The sequence below is a fragment of the Equus przewalskii genome, chromosome 6, assembly GCF_037783145.1.
Source record: "Equus przewalskii isolate Varuska chromosome 6, EquPr2, whole genome shotgun sequence".
Lineage (NCBI taxonomy): Eukaryota > Metazoa > Chordata > Mammalia > Perissodactyla > Equidae > Equus > Equus przewalskii.
Window position 1 is genome coordinate 1,886,574 of NC_091836.1, and position 22,633 is coordinate 1,909,206.

The 22,633-nt window shown below is 45.8% G+C and overlaps 2 protein-coding genes and 1 long non-coding RNA gene across 4 annotated transcripts in view; 2 read left to right on the plus strand and 1 right to left on the minus strand.

Annotated features, from left to right (window-relative positions):
• Positions 1-9,570, plus strand: part of LOC103562963 (zinc finger protein 555) — a 28,673-nt gene extending 19,103 nt beyond the window's left edge. The window contains exons 1-4 of one of the 2 annotated variants that reach the window (XM_008538132.2): positions 2,564-2,583; positions 4,646-4,772; positions 5,198-5,381; positions 6,003-9,570. In XM_008538132.2, coding sequence (XP_008536354.2) covers positions 4,739-4,772; positions 5,198-5,381; positions 6,003-7,566 — 1,782 coding nt within the window. In that variant the 5' untranslated portion in view covers positions 2,564-2,583; positions 4,646-4,738 and the 3' untranslated portion in view covers positions 7,567-9,570. Of the gene's footprint in view, positions 1-2,563; positions 2,584-4,645; positions 4,773-5,197; positions 5,382-6,002 lie in introns of those variants that run through there. The other variant, XM_070622468.1, reaches the window with a different exon arrangement.
• A 477-nt stretch (positions 9,571-10,047) lies between these two features.
• LOC139083772 (uncharacterized) lies at positions 10,048-11,183 on the minus strand. Its single transcript, XR_011540695.1, has 2 exons — positions 10,803-11,183; positions 10,048-10,327 (listed from the first exon to the last, which is right to left on the minus strand). It is a non-coding gene; the product is annotated as an uncharacterized lncRNA (long non-coding RNA).
• A 389-nt stretch (positions 11,184-11,572) lies between these two features.
• ZNF556 (zinc finger protein 556) overlaps positions 11,573-22,633 on the plus strand; it is a 28,909-nt gene continuing 17,848 nt past the window's right edge. The window contains exon 1 of the mRNA XM_070622470.1: positions 11,573-12,119. Coding sequence (XP_070478571.1) covers positions 12,108-12,119 — 12 coding nt within the window. The 5' untranslated portion in view covers positions 11,573-12,107. The remainder of the gene's footprint in view (positions 12,120-22,633) is intronic.

The window sequence follows — 22,633 nt, forward strand, 5'->3', positions numbered from 1 at the left end:
AGTAGACGCCGTCTTCTCGCCGTGTCCTCACATGGGGGAAGGGACAGGGAGCTCTCCGGCGTCTCTGTTACAGTGACTCTAGTCCCATCACGGGGGCTCTGCCCTCATGACCTAGTGCCCTCCCACAGGCCCCAGCTCCTGATACCATCACGCTGGGGCTTAGGTGTGAACGTGAACTTTGGGGACACAACCGTCGGTCTGTAGCAGTCTCCAAGCCAACCCCCAGGTTCACGGATTCACTGGGAGGACTCCCGGGTTCCGCCTGTGGTTGCAGTCACAGCTGTGACTACTATAGTGCAAGAGTCGGGTGACGTTAGCAGAGGGGAGGGGGCCCTGGGACGAGTCCTGAGCAGACAGGAGCAGGATTCCGAGGTCCCCTCCAGTGAAATCACATGGGACGCGCTTCATTCCCCAGCAGCCAGCCGTGACAACACGTGAGAAGTGTTGTCTACCCGGGAGGCTGATGAGAGACGCGGGTACCGGGGCTGGTTGTGTGGATACCCTCTGCCTCAGCGAGCCGAGATTCCAGCCTTCTGGAAGGAAAACCGCTCTTCTGCGTAAACCAGATTATTTGCCCAGAAAGGCAGAGGGAGCCACTGCTGTCAGGGGGTGGGAGCTCCCGGAGTCCAGGTTCCCCTGCGCCAGCTGAGGCAGCTTGCCGGCAGGCCTGTCTAAGGAGAGGACCCTCAGGCCTGCTCGGTGGACCCTTTCTGCACACTCAGGCCCTGGGCCCTTGGACAGGGCACCTTCACAGCAGGTTTATTCTCAGTGGGACCCTGGGCAGTGGGGCGACACCATCCTGCGGTACTGGGATCCGTTCTGTCCTTTGGGGGTCCCGGACTTACCAGTTCAGGTAAACCCTGGTAGCCAGGGGGCTTCTCCCTCAAGCTTCTGTGTTCTCTGCTCTTTGGTTGTTTCTGTATTCTTTTTGCCTGGCCGTAGTTCATTCCCGCAGAGCACAGCCTGGGCCAGGAGCCTGCAGCTGAGCTGAGTGGCTTCCGGGGGTAAGGCCGTGTGGTGACAGGACGCACACCCGAGAAACGGAATCGCACAGGGCACTTGTGGCCCCCGAGACCCAGTTTACAGTTGTGGGGGGCCCCCCAGCAGGACAGGCGTTAGACAGCCTGGCCAACAGGGCCCCCACTGGGGCCTCCTTGGGGCCCTCTGGTCTCAAAGTTCTCTGTGCAGTCCGAGTAGTTCTGTCCCGTCCTCATGTCAGGACCGCATGAGGCAGGCAGTTGCAGTTTTGTAATCTGCGGTGCTATTCGTCCACCTCCCCGGTGTGGCCGCCATCCGGAGGCCATCTGTGTGGATAGTAACCATTCCAGAATGAGCAGCACGATTGCAGAAGGTCCCATCAGAACACCAGGCCTTCCTCATGGGCAGCTGCACGTGACCTAGACGGGCCAGCAGCACCTGGGAAGGTTCCAGAGTTTAGGGCCTCACAGAGAAGTCTGTAAATCTGCAGGGCCGGCAGGCCTCCGGGATTATGGGTTCAGTTCCTGACCATGCAATAAAGGGAGTCACACGAATTTTTTGGCTTCCCACTGCATATAAGAGTTATGCTTACACCATACTGTTGTCTGTTAAATGTGCGATAGCATTATGTCTAAAAAAACAATATATACACCTTAATTAAAAAATACTTTATTGCTGCAAAATGCTGACCATCATCTGAGTCTTCAGCGAGTTGTAATTGTTTTGCTGGTGGAGGATCTTGTATGAAATGCAGTATCTGCAAAGTGCAGTAAAGTGCAGCATGCCTGTGTCCCCTGAGTCGAGTCCTTTTGGTGGAGCTGATGCCTGCTCAGGGCGGCATGGTGCACACTGAGGCTGCAGCGGCCCCCTGGATCGTGTCGGGTTTGAGCTTGCAGTCAAGTTCAGGTAGTTAGGATCTGCGGACTCCGAATTCTGGAAAATGCTGGGGGCTTCCTCACAGCAGAAAGCTGAGACGCTGCTGTGTGCCACCTGTGGTAAGTTACCCTGCTGTCCTCTGTGCCCTTGAGTCCAGCTCTGAGGACCGCTTAGATTGCTGGGCAGCTGGCGGCCTCGAGGTCATCAGAAATAGGCTTTCCTAAGAGCTCGTGAGCCAGCTGGAAACTTCTACCTAAAATTCCAAGAGTAAATCTCTATTTAGAGCTTGCCTGTTTTTCCATTTTGTTTCCTTCTTTTTTTGAACCTCCAGTGGGTAAACTTCATAGTGAAAAATTATCAGAGGTGGAGATGTAATCTGGTTTTTTCTAAAGCTTAGAGTTTAAACTCCAGCCATGTGCCGTGGCAGAAAGCAAGGAGGTCGTGTCTCGCAGACACTGTTTCTCTGTCCCGATGGGGACGGTCCCTCTAGTATTTATCAGATTACAAGCACGTGCCATTTTGCATCAGTTTTTATGATACATGCTGGTGCAACAGCTGCAGAACAAAACCATTTTAAGTAGAAAAACCCCTTCCCCTCTTTGTTCCTCACTGCAAATTCACTCTCACTCTGGGATCCGTTTCCTAGGGCTGCCGTAACCAAGGACCACAGTGCGAGTGGCTCACAAATTCATCCTCTCACCGTTCTGGAGGCTGGGAGCGGAAATCAAGGTGTTGGCAGCGTCCCGCGCCCTCAGAGCCCTCGGGGGCTCTGGGACCCTTCCTTGTCTCTCAGCTTCGGGGAGCCCCAGGCCTTCCTGTGCTTGGGGCAGCATAATTCCAGTCTCTACCTCCCTCTTCACGTGGCCGTCTGGCCTGTGTGTCTCTGTCTCCACATGGCGTTTTCCTCCTATAAAGACACTTTTTCTCTGTACTTACTAGGGTGACCCCTCTAGCTTTTACCAAATTACAAGCATATACCAAATCCACTATGCTTTGTTAGAGCCAGATCGGCAGAGGGAAAAGGCGGCGGGGGAGAAATCTGAAGGAAACCAGGTGTATGCTTTCCGAGAGTCCCCTCCCAGGGGAGCCGCACAGGACGTCCCTGATACCAGCATCGAGTTGTGACATGTAAAATCATCTGCCAGGAGCTCATTAGAGACGCAGTGGCCAGCATTTCATTGACAGCGGATCCTGTGAGCACCCGCTGCCTCGCAGGTGCCGGGACTCCAGACTCCTAGGAGGAACGCAGGTGCGGCATTCACAGCGAGGCTGCACGTTCAGCGAGTCGCTTCAGTTAGGGCGGTGTGAAAGCTCCCGAAATCCCAGTTCCCAGAGGCCAGCCTTCCAGTGCTCATCTCTAAGGCTAAGTTAAGGCCTGCACGGTCAGCTCGTTTTCTGCCCGCTAGGTGAGGGGACTGTATTAGAGGAAACACTACAGATAACGGGACTGACAGCAGTTCAGCTGACTCGGGACGCTCCTGTCGTCCCTTTAGCAACAATAGGGTTATTCCTCTTCTGCTGCTTGTCGAATAGGTAAATGCTGGCACCAGAATTGTGCATGAGAGTATTTGCTCTGTCCCTGCTCATGGGTGTCAGTGCATTGATGGTCTTTTTAAAAGACCAGGGCTTAAGGGAGGCATGCAGATCATAAGCTTAGGGGTTGGCCTGACATGCTCACGTGCCCAACGGAGGAGGGACATGCAGCTGAGAGACGCTGAGAGGGCAGCCCCCAGGATGGTTTGTGGGGAATCACTTTTTCCTGGAGTTTGAGATGCGGAGTGTTTCCTTTGTAGGAAGGAACTGCCGAATCCTTTATGTATTTTATAATCAAGCGCAAATTCACTGTTGGATGTTCTTGTCTTCAGTTAACGCCTTAGCAAAGTTGGGCTCTTACCCTTATCCTCAAATTCAGCAAGAGTTCTCTTTGATGGCTCTGGTGGAAGGGGCCATTTTGGCATCATATAACCTCACTCTGTATGTGTGTGTGTGTGCGTGTGTGTGTGTCTGTGTGTGTGAGTGAGTGAGTGTGAGAGAGTCCTCAGAACTGGTGGGCAGCAGCACTCAGACTCAGGAGTGTGTGGAATGTATGGAGGCCTAGGTTCCCGTGTCTCTTTCCTCTTTCCTGAGCTCCAACTTCATGAAGATGCACAGAGAGGAAGAGTAGAAATTAAGCCTGTGATCACTATTACACAAATAAGGTAAAATTAATATTCTTTAAAAGAAATTTTTCATTCCACCAGTTGGACTTATTTACAGCCAGAAGTTCTTTAAGACAATATGGCTGCTTGGCCTTTGCTGCAAGTTGGGTTCCAGCAGGCTGTTGGCCTCTTGTGTTTGGTGAGAAGGAACAGTTCCAAGTCCTTCACTGTGATTTTCACTGAAAACCTCATCCAGGTGTGACCTTGTGCTTCATGTCGGGCTGAGGGATGTGGTGTGCCAGTGGAAGGAGCTGAAGTAGTTTGTGTCATAAGGGATTGACAGGTCTTAAAATGCAAATAATTGTTTCATTTGTATAGCATTTCTTTGAATCCTCCAATGTGGTCTGAGCCCTTTGGACAGAGAACAGGACTTGAAGTGGGCACAGTAAAAATGTAGAGATACAATCAGTGTGTTAGTGGTGCTGTTAAACCTTTGAGGACGTGAGTGTGGACATAGAGTAAGAGGTCTGATGACCGAGTCATGGAGTGGGTGTTGGGTGACACAGAATTGTGTTGAAACTTCCGGTGAAGTGAGTCCAGTTGCTGAGTGCTGGGAATCTCCTGCATCCTCCTGCACGTGTTGGCTGTTTCAGGACTCAGTGGTCTTTGAGGACGTGGCTGTGGACTTCACCGTGGAGGAGTGGGCTCTGCTGGATTCTGCTCAGAGAGAGCTCTACAGAGACGTGATGCTGGAAAACTTCAGAAACCTGGCCTCAGTGGGTAAGGATGACTCATTCCTTCACTTAGTCTTTTAGAGAACAAGCATAGCTTGCACATCAAGCTGTTCCAAGATTTGGAGTGTGGAAAGGGAACACATTAATTAATAGGACAGATGTGGTCACAGCCATCATAGAGCTGGAGTCTGTTTCTCCATGAGAAGAAGAATCTATGTATTAAACTTGGTTTTTCTTTCTGTAAAGAAAGCTCTCTTACTGTGACTGGTGAATGTGTTTCATTGGTTATTAGGAGGCCCATTGAGGTTTGTTTATGTAACCTTGTGAGAATTTTACTGCGTTTATTAAATTGCTTACCATTTGACCCCTCATACTTGTTTTTGATGAAGTCCTGACACAGCTAAAGTCCTCAGTGTCTTTTGGCTAGCGGGTACCTTTTTCTTGTAAGATTTGTTTTCCTTTTGCTTTCAGATGATGAAACTCAGTTTAAGGCCAATGGGTCAGTTTCTCGGCAGGATAATTATGGAAATAAAATATCCAAGGAACATAAAATAGCAAAGTTCACCAGAAATGATTCCTGGGCCTCCATCTTAGGAAAAATTTGTGAAGAACTTAGCATTGAAGATCAGCGCACAAACCAGGGGAAACACCTGAGGTGAGTTGCACTCACAAGAGAAAGCAGTATTCCAGGAGAGAATCTTAGTTTGTCCTGAAATTTAAAAAGCAAACAAACAAAAAACCCACATAAGCCTAGATCAGATTGTTTTTCACACAAAAAAAATTCTCCTTAAAATGTGACATTGAGGGGCCTGGCCCCATGGCCGAGTGGCTGGGTTTGCACTCCGCTTCAGTGGCCTGGGGTTTCACCAGTTCGGATCCTGGGCATGGACATGGCACTGCTCATCGGGCCATGCTGGGGCAGCGTCCCACTTAGTGCAGCCAGAGGCACTCACAACTAGATTATACAGCTATGTACTGGGGGGCTTTGCGGAGAAGAAGGAAAAAAAAAAACGTGACATCGATGTTGAGTGTTAGAAACAATTCAGTTGAAAACAATTAGGAAGAAAGCTCATGTTTAAGGAACATTGTTTCAGTAATGGCTGTGGTTGAGCTCCCTTCCATAATATTCAGTTCATTCCACTTTAAAACAAGTCAGATAGGGTATAAAACCTACCCATTCACTGAAACTGGTGAAAAATGTAATCCTAATACTTACTAATAAATAATAAATCATTATTAATCAAATCATTGATAACATACTTCTTGTTTTTAACAGAAATCTTGTGATGGAGAGACTCTGTGAAAGTAATGACCAGTGTGGGGAAGCATTCAGTCAGACTCCAAATCTTCATCTTTACCAGAACACTCTTGCTGGAGTAAAACGGTACGAATGTAGTGCATATGGAAAAGGCTTCGTGCATCATTCATCCCTCAGGAGTCACATCGCCATTCACACTGGACACAAACCATATCAATGTCAGGAATGTGGGCAGGCCTACAGCTGCCGTTCCCACCTCAGATCGCACGTGAGAACCCACAATGGAGAGAGACCCTATGCGTGTAAATTATGTGGAAAGACTTTTCCTCGTACTTCTTCTCTCAATCGGCATATAAGGATTCACACTGCTGAGAAAACCTATGAATGTCAGCAGTGTGGGAAAGCCTTCATTGACTTTTCAAGTCTGACTAGTCATGTGAGGACTCACACTGGAGAGAAGCCATATAAATGTAAGGAGTGTGGGAAAGCCTTCAGTTACTCCTCAACTTTTCGAAGGCACATGATAACGCACACTGGAGAGAAGCCCTATAAATGTAAGGAATGTGGTGAAGCCTTCAGTTATTCCTCCACTTTTCGAAGACACATGATTTCACACACAGGGGAGACACCACACAAATGTAAGGAGTGTGGTGAAGCCTTCAGTTATTCCTCAGCTTTTCGAAGGCACATGATAGCACACACTGGTGAGAAACCCTATGAATGTAAACAGTGTGGGAAAACCTTCATTTATCTACAGTCCTTTCGAAGACATGAAAGGATTCACACTGGAGAGAAGCCCTACGAATGCAAACAATGTGGGAAAACCTTCATCTATCCGCAGTCTTTTCGAAGACATGAAAGGACTCACGGTGGAGAGAAACCTTATGAGTGCAACCAGTGTGGGAAAGCCTTCAGCCATCCCTCATCTTTTAGGGGACATATGAGAGTGCACACTGGAGAGAAACCTTATGAGTGCAGTCAGTGTGGAAAAACTTTCAACTGGCCCATATCCTTACGGAAACATATGAGGACACACACACGAGAGAAACCCTACGAATGTAAACAGTGTGGGAAAGCCTTCAATCTGTCTGCTTGCTTTCGAGAACATGTGAGAATGCATCCTGGAGACAAATCGTATGAATGTAAGCTATGTGGGAAAGCTTTCTATTGCCACATATCCTTACAAAAACACATGAGGAGGCACACTGCAGAGAAACTCTATGAATGCAAGCAGTGCGGGAAAGCTTTCAGTTGGCCCGAACTTTTGCAGCAGCATGTAAGAACCCACTCTGCAGAGAAACCCTATGAATGTAAGGAATGTGGGAAAGTCTTCAAATGGCCGTCATCTTTACCAATACATATGAGAATGCACACTGGAGAGAAACCTTATGAATGCAAGCAATGTGGCAAAGCCTTCAGTTGTTCCTCATCCTTAAGAAGACATGTGAGGATACACACTACAGAAAAACACTACATATGTAATGTGGGGAATTCTGCAGATGAATTCATGCACAGCGCTTCGGAAAATTCACACCAGGAGAGAAATCTTATAAAAGTTATAGATATGGTATTGCCTTTATGAGTACTTGATCATTAAAATGGACCCACAGGGAGCATATTTCCAGTTCTTTTGCAAAGAAACCTTTAGGTGAAAGATAACTCTCCAAGTATTACAACTATACTACATAAACTTTGCAGGTATTATTTTTTCTTACATTTCAGTAAATAAAACTTAACTTTACAGTTTGTTGGACTTATGGGTGATTTGAAGTGTATTTTCAATATGTAAACAGTCTTAATGTCTTAGTTCTTTGAATTGTTCTTTAAGAAGAGGTTATTGGAACAATGATACTTTGGTATTGGTTGGGATTTTCTCCCTGGATATCACCCATATATATTTTCCACTTCTCATCAAGAGAGTTGTTATTTATTTTTGGCCAGAGGAGCCTTATTCCATTTTCCTTATAAGTAGTTGGCAGAAATGTGTAATTATGCAGAGTTCTTCAAAGCGTATAGTCTCATGTGAATTGTTATTTTCAACTCTTCCCCATTGCTGTTTGCCCTTGCTTGTGATTGGGAATTGAACAGTAGGCTTTTACTTAGGAGATACTTGTGATGTGACCCTGAGACAGAGTTTGAGCTAGTTCTCTTGGATCGTGTTATGTCAATATTGCTAGTGTTGGGAACTACATTTCCCAGAATCCCTTCCCTTTATGATTCCATGTTTGAATTCGCCAGTACCCTAAATTGGCATGAGGTTTTGAAGGCAGAACTGAAGAAGCCGTAACTAAGTTTTTGGAACCACATTAGCATGTGACAGATGCATAGGGGCTTCTTGGACATGAGCTTTTAGCCTATTTTTCTGATTTTCAGCCCTGCCAATCAAGCGTACCCTCAAAAGAAATGCCAAATGATTGATTTCCATTTCTCTTGGAAGCATAAGTTTCCACAAATGCCTCCATGAGCTCAGTATCTAGGATCCACTTGGGTGTCAGGCACTGACAATTTGGATTTTTCTACAAACCCTAACGTGTCCTGCAGACCACTAATTCAGACTCCCGGTCAGTGATCTCTGATGCTATGTTTCCCCTCTTCTCTAGATGTTAAGGTCTCTTACAAGGACTAATTTGTATAGTGAACACTTTGTTCTCAATACTTCTAATGGCTCTGATCCTGATTCCACCACAAAAGCTACAGTGTTGCAGCAAAACAAACCACCCCATGGACCTTTGCTGATCCACTGCATTTTGAAGTCTGCTGACCTAGGCTTTCTATGTGAGAACAAACACCTTCCTCAAATATTAGACTTTGGGAGATTTCTGTTACTCAGAGCTGAATGCCCTTTCTTGATAAGGGTATAATTATCATGTTTGATTATGTGTCAGTAAAAACTCCGTGCATTTTATTTTCAAAGAAAATCACCTGTAGACATTTCTTAGAGATATCTCATTGACCGTTTTTAAATCACTTGTATAGTATTAGTTTTCTAGGACTGCTGTAACAAAGTACCACAACTGGGTGACGTAGGACAACAGAAGTTTTTGTCTCACAAATTGCAGTCCAAAATGAAGGTATCGGCTGGACCACGCTTCCTCTGAAAGTGCGAGGGAAGGGTCTGTGCCTGCCTTCTCCTAGCTTCTGGTAGTTGGTTGGCTGGTGGCAAGCATAACTGTCATCTTCACATGACCTTCTCCCTGGGTGCATGTCTGTCCTTCATATGGCATTCTTTTTATAAGGACATCACACATACTGGGTCAGGGCCTCATCTTAACTAATTACATCTGCAACAACCCTATTTCCAAATAAGGTCACATTCTGAGGTGCTGGGGTTAGAACTTAAGTGTGACATAATTCAATCCGTAACACCAGCAAATGTTATTCTCTTTTTCATTTGCGAGAATATATTAAAGTATTCCATTGCAGTTATGGACTTCAAATCAACTGTACTTTTAGCATTATACATTCTGAATCAATATTACCTGGTGTACACAAGGTATTTTTCTGCATGTAAATTTTGTTTTATTACCTGAACATTTGTTATTAAATGGATTGCTTATTCATTGTTAATAATAAAAGCTTAAATAACGGTTTTGTCACTGCTCTCTAGCGAAAACTCACCAAGATCACGCTGGTAAGTCAAAGAAAATTTCATGTATTAAGTTAAAGCAATTTGAATGAACAAAGGACTGTGGGATGTATCAGAGTGTTTAAAAGGATATATTTTCAAATTTTGGCTTGTGTTCGGTGATTTTAGAAGGCAGAAATAATTGAGCTGAGCTAAAACTGGTCAACGCAGTTGCAGTCAGTCATATTACTGAGAGAGGGGAATGTTAATCACTTCTGTGGTTTGGAGCTGAGCTCCAGAACATAAAGGATCATCTGAGTAACATGTAGTAGAAAAGAAGTTGTTTTTGACATCCTCAAACAGGAGAAATTTTAATGTTTTATAGGAAAAGCTGGAAGCTTTTTGTTTTAATGATCCACAGAGCTCCAAACACCCATTTTACTTTTCACAGTTCTCAAATCCATCTCTGTAGACTTCCGCCAGGAAAAGGACAAAATGTAACACCTCGGTGTTTTATTTAAGAGCAGATGATACCTAGTCTTTCTCCATTTTTTGCATGCTAACATGTTTTCATAAAATGCCACAGTTTAACGTGATTTGACAGTCCTTTGTATCTCATTTTACACCCCCTCGTCATTCCCTCATCATGCAGGTGAAGATGTTAAACGCAGGGAGCACAAAGGTGCTCAAACTCACGTAGCTCATAAAGACGGGATGTCAGGTGTGAAGGCTTGATCTGTGCGTGATCTTTCCTGGGAACTGCTGGAAAGCCAGAACACTGGAAAGCAAGGGTAATTTCTGAGTTTTAGAACTACGGCATTGAATTTTACCAAAAGAGTCCTAAGGCTGAATGGCCTTCCTTTTATGGAACGTGAAAAAGACAAGAGTACAGGAAACGAACAGATCAGTGGCTAGGGCTGGGGGATTTTAGAAAAAATGGGCACCTGTGTTCTTTCCTGGGTGACGGAGTGTTCTTTATCTTGATTGTGTTGGTATAATTACGTCCTTATGGGAACTCATCGAACTACACTTAAAATAGTGGATTTTACTGCACGTATATGAAAAATAATAGAAAATCAATGAAGAAAGCTTTCATCTGCTAAGGGGAAATTCAAACTCCTGAACCTTGAATACTTCCCCGCACCATCTTGGGATGCTCAAGAAGTAAAGGACTGGGGATGAAGGACTCCTGGCCAAACACCTCTTTCGGAACCCGGCCTGAGGTTAGGAAACGCCCCCAGGGCCACGCAGACCTGGAGGGACGGGGCAGGGCTCCTAGGATCCACGTTCGAGTTTACGCCAGGGCCCTGCAGTCGGATCTTCGGGGAAGATGTGGCCTTAAACATACAGGTGCCCCCACAGTCCTGCCCAAGGAGGCTGCCTGGGGGGGCATCCTAGGCCTTGGCATCAGCATCGGGACTTCCCGGGGCCTGTCGCGAGGGCCCCCGGCTCTACAGCGGCATCCGGCCCATCCTGTGCCTTCGCGCCGGGAGACGTCCTTAGGGGTCCACGCTCTGCTGGGGGAGCACTGGGGCGGGCCGTGCCCAGCGGGCTGGGAGGTGACAGAAGCAGAGCATCAGCTCAGGCCCCCATCCCAGTCGCGCCCGCCAGTCTCAGACCTCCAGGGACGTCACAAAGGGACCTCCCGCCACCGCCTTCGTGTGGGCGCGCACGCGCACTCCCGCCCACTGGCCCTCCCTCCGCCGCCCCGCGCTGTCTCGACCGCCCGTTCTGGCCTCAGGACTTAACAGGCCCAACGCCTCACCTCAGCTCCCGCCTCCTCCCCACGGCCCATCCGGGTCCTCAGAGCCACCCCGCCGCCGCGCACGCGCACTTCTACCGACGTCTGCGCTCTGCGCGGTCTCAGCCCCGGTGGCCTGTGGGAAATGGAGATCTCCGAGGGAGACTCCGCAGACGCTCGAAGCCCCGCCCTCAGACTCCTCCCGGCATGCAACGCGCCCGGTGAGGAAACGCGCCCAGAGACGCCTGCGCTCTCGGCCTGCGGGGAAGTACGCAGGCGCACGCGGGTGGGCGGAGCCTCGGAGAAGAGGATGCGCGGGCAAAGGTAGAGGCCTGGCTATGCGGCTCTTTCCTCAGCTTCCTGTCCTCCCCTGGGTCCTGCAGGAGCCGTCTCTGTGGCCCGGGCTCCCGAGGCGTCCACCCTCGGGTCTCCGTGAGGACTTTGGGGCCGCCGAGGCGGACGGAGCGGGGTCTGCGGGCACGTGGGGCCAGCAGAGCGGCGGGCTGCCGAGGGGACCGCAGGGCAGGACACGGTGGCTGCCAGCCGATGAGATGACGTCGTGGCTGCCCTCACTGAGCTTTCAATCGGAAAAGCAAAGTGACAAAGGATCAAAGTCGTGATGAGTGCGTTTCTGGAAGAATCCTAAAGCAGCGTGGGGGGCTGGAGTATCTTAACCCCAGCCGCGTCGGGCCCCTGACGCTGCTTCCTCGGGATCCCGTCTGTGGTTCTTCTGGAGAGAGGGTGTTTGTACCGTGCAGCTTCGGGAAGTGTGAGGTCCCTTTTCCAGGAGGAGAGAGAGAAGTACACAGCGCATTTGATGTCGTTAGCTGTAAGTAGATAGAGCGAGCTGTGGGTGGCGCGCGGAGGTTTGCAGAGGGCCTGGGCTGTGTCTCTGGGAATGTATTAGTTTCTCTCGAGACATCATCTTTGCCAATGTGTCTGAATTGTGTGTCTGTGTCCACCTATATGTCCCAGTGAGTAAGTTTGTGTGATTTTGTATGTCTGGGAGAGTTCAGGTGTCTGGTGGTTCCTGTATCCTGGCAGGAGTGTCTGATTGTCCGTGTGTCTCACTGAGTGGCTGTAGTGTTTGTCTGTCTCTCTGGGTTTGCCCCTGGGTGCGTACTGAGACCCGTTTAAACACACAATAAGCCCAGACGGATTTACAAATGGCTTATATTTAACTTTTAAGAGGCAAATAGTTATTGTAATATTAAATTCTAACAAAATATATAAAAAGAGACGGCTTCGCAGTCATTTTCAGTAGGTTTTCATGAGCCCCAACATTTCACAGAGGGCGTAGTCCTACATTAACAGCATGGCACACGCTGGCAGTAATGTGGACCTCTCTGTAGAATTTCTCACGTCTAATTTTTTCCCAAATATATTGACTTTTACTCTAGTTTTCTAACACCAACAGTGGTTCCATCAGATAAACTCTTGAATGATAATTGTCATCTGATGAGATATTTTAGATTGTGATAATTGTCGTTAAAGTAATAGAACAGATGACACCAAGATGACTCTCCAAAGTGTACATAAGGTAATGTGGTTGACCCAGTGCCATGTTGTTAGTTCTAGAACGCCAAAGAGAGACTGCTCCACGGCAAGAGTATAAACACAATTTACATTTCAGTTTGAATTCATTCAATCTTTGAAAAATTAGTTTAATTTTGTATCATTATTTCAGTAACATTTTGTTTCCAAATACTTCAAATTCACCTAATCTTGTTTGCATAGCATAAGGAAATGCAAGCACCCACTAAGCATTCCTGCGTGAAGATTTTCTTGATCCTTTGTTAGTCTAAATTTTCTTCCTTCTCGGACCTACCATTTCTACTTAATAATAATGGCATGCTTTGTCTGACATTAACTTGTTAATTGTGTAAATTTTGTAATTTGTTGGAATTGTGTAAAAAACTGTATTAGTCAGACTTTGCTTATATGTTTATTTTCACGCTCACGGGTCTAGCTGTTGGCCTGGGTAGGTTGCTACAAGGGGCGGGTCTTCAAGTCCATTCTGGTCGCCGACTGGCTCTCATCCAAGCATGTCCATCCTGGGGCTGAAGCTGAATGGAGAGCAGTCACCTTAGGAAGGTTCCTCATGATGGATCACTTGAGGAATAGAGGAAAGCCAAATGCACAAACACATTGCAGGGGTTCTCCCATCACATTTGCCCACATAGCATTGACTTAAGCAAGTCACGTGGCTCAAAATGAAAGGGGAGAAGAATTGCAATCTTGCTACCATGAGGACATCGCTAGACTGTTTCACAGGGATGAAAAATTGGAATCGATAATGCAATCTACCGCACCATCTGAATATCCTGTTAGGGAAGAGACTGCATTACACGGCATATTATAGAGAACATAAGATTTCTTTCATAAGTAGGTCTCCATCGTTTAAGTATTTTATTTTGGGAAAATTAAAACTTTGTAAAAGTGGAGAGAATGGTTTAAGAAAATCTCATATACCCATTACCTGCCTTGCCTTCCATCAGTTTTCTTCTCTGTCACACCCATGTCCCTCTGGATAGTTTTGAAGCAGTTTTTCGCATACCATTTCATCCTTGAATATTTTGGAATGTATCTATTTGCTTAACATAACCATAAAATGCCACTGTCATACCTAACAATGAACAGTTATTCCTCAATATACTCAAATAGATAGGCATTGGCCAATTTCCCTAATTTTACATAATTTTAAAACTTTTGCCGTTAGATTTTTGTTTTGGGATCCAATAAGATCCACACATTTCAATTTATCTCATTTACATTTACTTTAATCTATAGTTACATTATCATATATTTTCCTTTGTAATGTAACTGTTGAACGAATCCCAAAGGTATTTTGATAGGATGGATTTTCTAATTGCATCTCCATGCTGTGATTTAGCATCTTCTTTTGTTCCCTATATTTGCAGGAGAGGTGTGACCATAGCCACCTCTGATATTTTGATAAGAATAATTCAGAGACTGTTTGTATACTTCCAGCAAGAGGCACAAAGAATCTTTAGGTGTTATATACTTGAGACAAAGATGGCCTCTGTACACTGGCCCCATGTGGTTTCTTTCTTTATGGCAAACCATTGGCCCCAAAGCCCCCTGGCCCCAGCCTAAAATGTTTACAGATCCAATTATTTTAAACATTGCCCAAATAAGCAGGTTTTTGGCTAATAAGAGGCTGCTTGCTTTTCATACCCTGTGAAACTGCCCAACAGCTGCGAGCCATAAATAAGATAATCCCTGTAGCTATAAAGGACCCGGGCTGCTGCCGCCCTTTGGAGCTCTCTGATCCAGACTTCCCTCTGCGCTGGGCTGCACAGCGACGTCATCTAAGCACCTAAGTCTCTCTGGTTCCCCTCTCCCCTGGGAGTTCCCTTGCCCTCCTTGCCTTTGTCTCTGGATGGTCTCATGCTATGACGGACTTCCTCCAGATGCAAACCTGTGCCTGAAAAAGCTCCTGTATGCTACTTCCAACTATGCTCCTGGATCAGCTTCAAAAACCTCAAAAAGGAGGTGACTTACCCTTTTGTAAAGCAGGTAGCCTTGATGACCATTACCTGGAGCATTTAAAACTCTTGTGAAGGGTTACTTGAAACAGAAGGCATATATTTCCAGAGTGTGGGGCGGAACTGTTGAACTAGGTGGCTGAAATTTATTCTCTCAGTTTCGGAGGCTAGATGGCTGAAATGAGTGTGCCAGCAGGGCCATGCTCCCTCTGAGACTCTGGATAGAATCCTTGCTTGCCACTTCCTAGCCTCTGGTGGGGGCCCTAAATCCTTAGCATTCCTTGGCTTGAGCTACATCACTCCAGTCTCTGCCTCTGTCATCACAAGCCATTCTCCCTGTGTGTCCAGACACACATGGCATCATCCTCTCCTTAAAAGGACACAATTCGTATTGAATTAGGACCCACTATTGTGACCTCATCTTAACCTGATCACATCTGTAAAGACCCTATTTCCAAATAAGGTCATACTTTTTACTGGGGTCTTTGTGATTATGGTTTTGTCAAAGTTCTTCATGCATTCTGGACACAAGTGTCTTGTGAGATATATGATTTGAGAATGTTTTCTTGGGCCCTGTGGCTTGTCTTTTTTATATTCCTGACGGTGTCTTTAGGAAAGTAGTTTTTAATTTGGATGAATCTCAACTTATCAATTTTGTTCCATCTTGCTTTTGGTGTTATCTGTTAAAAATCTTTGCCTAACCGAGGTCACAAAGAAATTCTTCTCTTTGTTTTATCTGGAAGTTTCATTGTTTTTATCGTACATTTAGGTCTATTATAAATCTTGAGTTAATTTTTGTGAATAGTGTGAGGAAGGGAGTGAGAGTTTTTTGCCTTGTTTTGTTTTCATAAACGGATGTCTGCTTGATCCAGCACCATTTGTTGAAAAGACTATACTTTCGTTTTTTTTCCCTTAAAGATTGGCACCTGAGCTAACAACTGTTACCAATGTTCTTTTTTTTTCCTGCTTTTTCTCCCCAAATCCCCCCAGTACACAGTTGTACATTTCAGTTGTTGGTCCTTCTAGTTGTGGCATGTGGGACACCACCTCAATGTGGCCTGATGAGCAGTGCCGTGTCCACGCTCAGGATCCGAACCAGCGAAACCCTGGGCCACTGAAGTGGCGTGTGCGAACTTAACCACTCGGGCACGGGGCCGGCCCCTATGCTTGCTTTAATGAATTAGTTTGACACCTTTGTAAAATATCAGTTGACTTTAAATATATGGGTTTATTTCCAGAGTATCCTTTTCCATTGGTTTATGCGATTTAGAAGGGTATAAAAACACAATTGACTTTTGCCTTTCGATCTTGTACCCCGGAACCTTGCTGAAGTGGTTTATCAACTGTAATTACTGTGGTGTACAAGATTTTCTACCTATAAGATCATACCATGCACAAGGAGACATAGTTTTATTTTTTATTTTTTTTTAAAGATTGGCACCTGAGCTAACAACTGTTGCCAATCTTTTTTTTTTTTTTTTTTCCCTGCTTTATCTCCCCAAATGCCCCCTGGTACATAGTTGTATGTCTTAGCTGCAGGTCCTTCTAGTTGTGGCATGTGGGTCTCTGCCTCACCATGGCCTGACGAGCGGTGCCATGTCTGCACCCAGGATCCAAACCAGCGAAACCCTGGGCCAGCGCAGCAGAGTGCGCGAACTTAACCACTCCGCCACGGGGCCGGCCCCGAGACATAGTTTTAATTCTTCCTTTCTAATCTGGATGTCTTTTACTTTCTTGCCTGTCTTCCCTGGCTAAAACCTCCATTATAGTGATGAATAGAAGTGGCAAAAGCAGACACATTTGTCTTGTGTCTGATGTTAGGGAGAAATCGTTCAGTCTCCCAGCATTAGGTATGATGTTAAGTTTGGGATTTTTCTTTCTCAGGTTGAGGAAGTTCCCTTCTAGTCTTAGTTCGCTACATGTTTTATCGTGAAGGGTGTTAGATTTTATCAAATGTGCCTTTCCATGTCTGTTAAGACTATCATGTGGTTTCTTATATCCTGTTGATATGACATACTACATTAATTAATTTCTCTATTCTTTTGATATGGTGTATTACATTAATTAATTTTCAATATAAACCAATCTTGCATTCCTAGGATAAGTCCTTCTTGGTAATGGTGTATAATCATTCTTAGATCTTGTTAGATTTAGTTTGTTAGCATTTTTTTTTTTTCAAGATTTTATTTTTTTCCTTCCCAAAGCCCCCTGGTACATAGTTGTATATTCTTCGTTGTGGGTCCTTCTAGTTGTGGCATGTGGGACGCTGCCTCAGCGTGGTTTGATGAGCAGTGCCATGTCCGTGCCCATGATTCGAACCAACGAAACACTGGGCTGCCTGCAGCGGAGCGCGTGAACTTAACCACTCGGCCACGGGGCCAGCCCCAGTTTGTTAGCATTTTTTGAAGGTTTTTGTAACTTTGTCAAATTAAGCATTATAAAGTCTTAGTCAATATTACCAGGTTCATACAAGTTTAGGCATTTTTTTCAGGTAGATTTTATTTTTATGTATTTCAAGTTTTTGTCATTAAGATAACCTGTTATTCATTAATAACAATAAAAACTTAATGACTTTGTCAGTACCCTCTAGAAAAAGACAACCAATATCATACCTGTAGTCAAAGATGTTGAGTGTTCCAAGTTCTAGCAACACACCATTAATGACTGGGGTTAAATCAGTGTTCAAAAAGACTTATAATATGATTTGTGCTTGTGTTAGTTGATTTCGGTTGTGTTCAGGAAGTTGAGGTTTGCTCTCTATTGGACGCTATCAGGAACTGAATGTACTCTTAATAGTTTTTATCTAGAAGGCAAGAAGACTGGAGTATCAATAATTCTAATTGTCAAAGAAGCAACAGTCAGTTGTATTAGCAAGAAAAGGGCACTTGTTGGGACTTTTTTTTTTTTTTTTGCTGAGGAAGATTTGCCTTGAGCTAACATCTGTTGCCAGTCTTTCTCTGTTTTGTATGTGGGTCGCTGCCACAGCATGACCACTGACAAGTGGTCTAGGTGCATGCCCAGGAACTGAACCCTGACTGCCAAAATGGAGCGTGCCAAACTTAAAGATTAGGCCACTGGGGCCGGCTCCCCCACCCCCTTTTTCTTCCTAGCCTTTTTACAGATCTGTTTAGAGCACCCTTGTTTTTGTCTTGATCCATCCTGGTCACCGAGTAGCACTATCTAATGATGGTGTTGTGTGAAATTGTTTCTTTTCACCAGTGGAAGACTAGGCTTAGCAATGATTGCCAGGCTAATTCTGTATTGTCTGGGGCTGCTTATGTATACACTGAAATATTCATCAAACACTGGTTTTAGTGTTTTTCTTGGAGTGAGTCATTTCACATATATAATTCCATTGAATCCTCAGCAAACCCTATAAGGAAGGGAATTTATTGTATCCTTTTATGAGTTAACTGAGAAGTATATGTCTACATAAATTGCAGAGATCACAACGATAGCAAGAGATAAATGCAATCAGGTTTCAAATCAAGCCCTTATTGTCAGAGGCCATACTATTTACTTGATGCTAATTTTGAGCATTGTTATATGCTGTGCACTCTAGGCTCAAAATATGCTCAAATGTACTCTATGTTGTATTATGTTGAATGGAGAGGCATGAAACACACAGGTCACTGCAGTCCTGGTGCTTATGTTTTTGTGGGAAAAAAAGTAATGGTTAGCAAATGGTAAACTTAGGCTTATAAGATGGAAATAAGGTTTTTGAAGTAAAGTAAACTATGACCAAGGAAATAACTGAGAACGCAGGGAGTCTGGTGTATATTTTTCCTGTGGAACACAGGGAACTCATTGGGTGAAGCTGTCATCATTAATTTATTTATATTTCCACCATATAATTTGTCTTTAATGAGCACTGTTTTAGGAGCTGCTCAAGAGTGTTTGTAGATAGTGGGAAGTGATACAGACAGTGCTGCATTCATGGAGTTAATAGTAATGATTATTCATAAAAATAAAGGTATAGGCATGGCTCAGCTTAATGTTTGTAGTAGTTAATGTCTCAGGGCATGTGATATGCTTCCATCAATCTGGACATGGGTATCTGGGACCAGATCCTTTACAGTGATTTGGACTATAGGGTGTAAGTGTTTAACATTCTTGTGAAAAAATGGTAAATTATATTATATTTGACATTATATTTTTGCTACTACGATAGACTGACACAATTTGTACCCCAGAAAACCATAGGTTTGCACCTAATTTGATGAAGTGTTATGGTCATCTGCATAGTTCTGCCCCATCATGGACTTTTCTTATAAGCGTAGTGAATTAATTCAAGCCAATTGTAATCTTCTGGTCCAAGCAAGGTGAGTTATAGTGGGCGGGAGCAGTTATCTAAGGAATAAATGAGATGAGCTGCACAAGAGGGTACCATTTTGAGTATCACCCCAATTTAGTAAAAAATAGATATACCTGACATTCTCAAACAGGAAAAATTTTAATGCCTTTTATAGGAGAAGAAGGTGGCAGCTTTTTGTTTTAATGATCCACGAGGTCCAAAAGCCTCATTTTACTTTCCATGGGTATCATTTCCATATTTGTGGATTCACGGTACATGCTGGGAAGTGAAAAAAAATGTAACAGCATTTTGCTTAATTAAGGAACAAATAAAGCCTAATCCTTGTCCGTTCTCCCCATGTTATGTTTTCTTAGTGCTGTAGAAATCAAGGCGACTGGACAGTCATTAGAATCTCATTCGATCACCCTCCCCGTCATCCTTCTCATCATACAAATGAAGAAAGTTAAGCAAAGGGAGCACAGAGCCTTTCTAAGCTCATGTGGCTCAAAATAATAATGGAATCTCTCCATTTATGTTATTTATTTGTGTGTGTGTGAGGAAGATTCACCCTGAGCTAACATCTTGCCAGTCCCCCTCTACTTTGTATGTGGGATGCCTCCAGCGCATGGCTGCCAGTGGAGCAGTGCGCTGGGGATCTGAACCCAGGAACCCAGGCCACTGAAGCCGAGCGCACAGAACTTTAACCACTCGGCCATGGGGCAGCCCCAGTCCATTTCTTTTTTTTTAAGATTGAAAGCCTAACATGGGCCACCACCAGCCTTGGGCATTGTCGAAAATTTTAAAAGTCCGATTAGCACTGCAAAGTAAATAGACATGATTTTACAAATGTGGCATCAAAATTTACACATAGGACTCAAAAGACAGAGTAGTGTTCCATTTATATGATGTTCTTTGGGAAAAGGCAAAGATAGATTCAGAACAGATTAGGGGTGAAGGGGGGTTGACTACCGATGGGCACCATGAACGTTTTTTGGGGGTGATCAAGTGTTCTGTATCTTGATTGTGGTGGTACAATTACGAATTTGTGAAAACTAATAGAACTACACTTAAAATAACGATGTTGATATATGTACAATAAAAACAGAATTAACCGCCGAAAAACCTGCTTTCATATGCGAAGAGGAAATTCCAAACTCCCCTGAACCTGGGTGTATCGTGTGCAACACGCGGTCTTTCCAGCACGCGGGGATCCTTCTTGGGAAGAATTACTGGACTTGGGAAGGACCCGTGTCCCATCAGGCCCTTCCTGGAAGCGAGTCAGTAGTTAGAAAACACCCTCTGGGACACGCACGTCACACACTTACCTGGAGGGAAGCGAGACGTCTCCTGGAATCCGCCTGTGACTTGACACCAGCTTCTCTGGGTCAGACCTTTCGCAACGCTCTGGTTCTGAAACCGAAAGGTGGACCCCTGCGTCGTCCCCCAAGAGGGACCCTGCCTGGAGGCGTCCTAATCCTCGGGCATCGGCATCGTGTCTTTCCAGGGCCTGTCTTGAGAACGTGTCCACCTCTAAACTTCCCATCAGGCCAGTCCCGGGCCTTCTTGGTGGGAAACGCCGTTATGGGTTCCGACACCCCTTCCGCCGTTGGGAACGCTGTGGCAGCCCACGTGGCTGGGAGGTGAGAGCGCCGAAGCAGCAGGGGCAGAAGCCATGTCATCGGGACACGCGGCCCTGGACCACAGCAACTCCCGCTGCCGCATATGCGTCTGCCCAGCGCCCACGAGCACAATCACACACCCCAAAAGTCTTAAAACCGCGTGTGACGTCACAAAGACGCCTGTAGTCACTGACACCCACTCTTCTGCAGTCACTCGACGCGACTTCCCCACACGCTCCGGTCTGAAGCTCTGAACCCCTCAAACGCCGACCACGCGCCAGATTCTGCATCTCAGCGTCTTCCTCATCCGCCCACTCCAGGGAGGGTCTTGGGAATGGCCAACTGTGACGCATGCGCATTTCTTTCTGGGTGGAACACCCTCATTCCCCCCTCCCACCGCCGCTGCACTGAGCCCCTCCCATTGGCCTGTGGGAAATGTAGTTCTGAAAAGAAGCCCTTCAGACAGCCGGGCGTTTAGTCCCTCAGATTGTTCCCAGCATGCAACAGGGGCCTGCGTTGAAAATAGCTGTGTGGGGGGAGACATCCGGGAGTTTCTGCCTTGCTGAAGTGCGCAGGCGTTCCTACCCAAGGTGTAACGGAAGTAGTGGAAGCCCTGCCTCTTCCCCGCCCCAGTTTCCGGTGGGCTGGGTTCTGGTTGCTGCGTGTTTGTGGTGGTTGGACGGGTGGGCCAAGCTTCTGAGGCCTACATCCTCTTCATCGTTTCCCATCTTCCCGCTTTCGGGCGACGGTGAGTGACAGGGAGGGCCCTGACGGTCTAACGGAGCTTCCACAGTGGGAAGATGAGACCGCAGCAGAGGTGATGGCGTCGGAGGTGACCGCAGAGGAGGACATGATGGCCGGGCAGGGGACAGACAACCAATAATGCCCTAACTGAGCTTTCTGGGTGTGGTAGTGAAGGGCCCGTTTCTGGAAGAATGCTCAAGTACTGGGAGGGGCTGGAGCATAATTCCTGTCGTGTCTGATCCTGACTCGGGGGCTCAAGATCCCCCTTCTCTAGTTCTTATATGGCCGGCGATGGCTCGGGAGGGACCCTCCTCTACCAGAATGGCTGAAGGACCTTCGTTTGGGGGTTGGGGACTGTCCTGCTACAACGGTTGGGCATGAGAACACTTCATTCTCTGAAGTTCCAGGGGATGTGGCCCTATGGGGATATTTGTGGACAAACCCCCTGTATGCATGTATTGTGATATTAGACATCTCAATAAATATTTCTTGACGTTCTCCTGTGTAAGAGATTATGTTCCAGGTTGTGCAGTGAACAGAATAGGCAAAATGTCACTATTCCCTTCAAACTGACATTCTAGGACTCAAAAAAACAAGGGATATAAGTAAAATGCACATTGTGCGGATGGTGGTAATTCCTAAGGATAGTAACAGGTGGGAGTAGGGGTGTGCCGAGGGCCTGGGCACTGTGTGTCTGTGGGAGAGTCAGCTACTGCCTCTGCGACCATTATCTCTCGGGGTGTGTCCACCTGTCTCTCCCAGTGACCAAGTGGGTGATTCTGCAGGTCTGTCTGTGGGGCACATTAGTACGCCTGGGAGGTTCCACGTGGTGGTCCCTGTGTCCAGCCACGAGTGTCTGAGCGTCTGTGTGTGTTTCACTGGGTGGCTGTGGTGTTTCCCAGTCTATGTGTAATGAAATATAAAGACCTGATGTACAGTCTCAGGTCTTTATAAATATAAAGGCTCAGACTTACAGTTGAGTTGTATTTACCCTTTAAGAGGTGCATAATTATCGTGTTATGAAATTTCTCCAGTATCTATGAAAAAACTCGAAAGCTTCACAATTATTTTTGGTTAAGTTTGTATAAGTTTGATGCTGCATGAAATAGAAAAGTTGGGATCAAGCTAAATTCTTAGGTTTGTTGAGTAATAACTGAAATATAATAAAATGCAGATA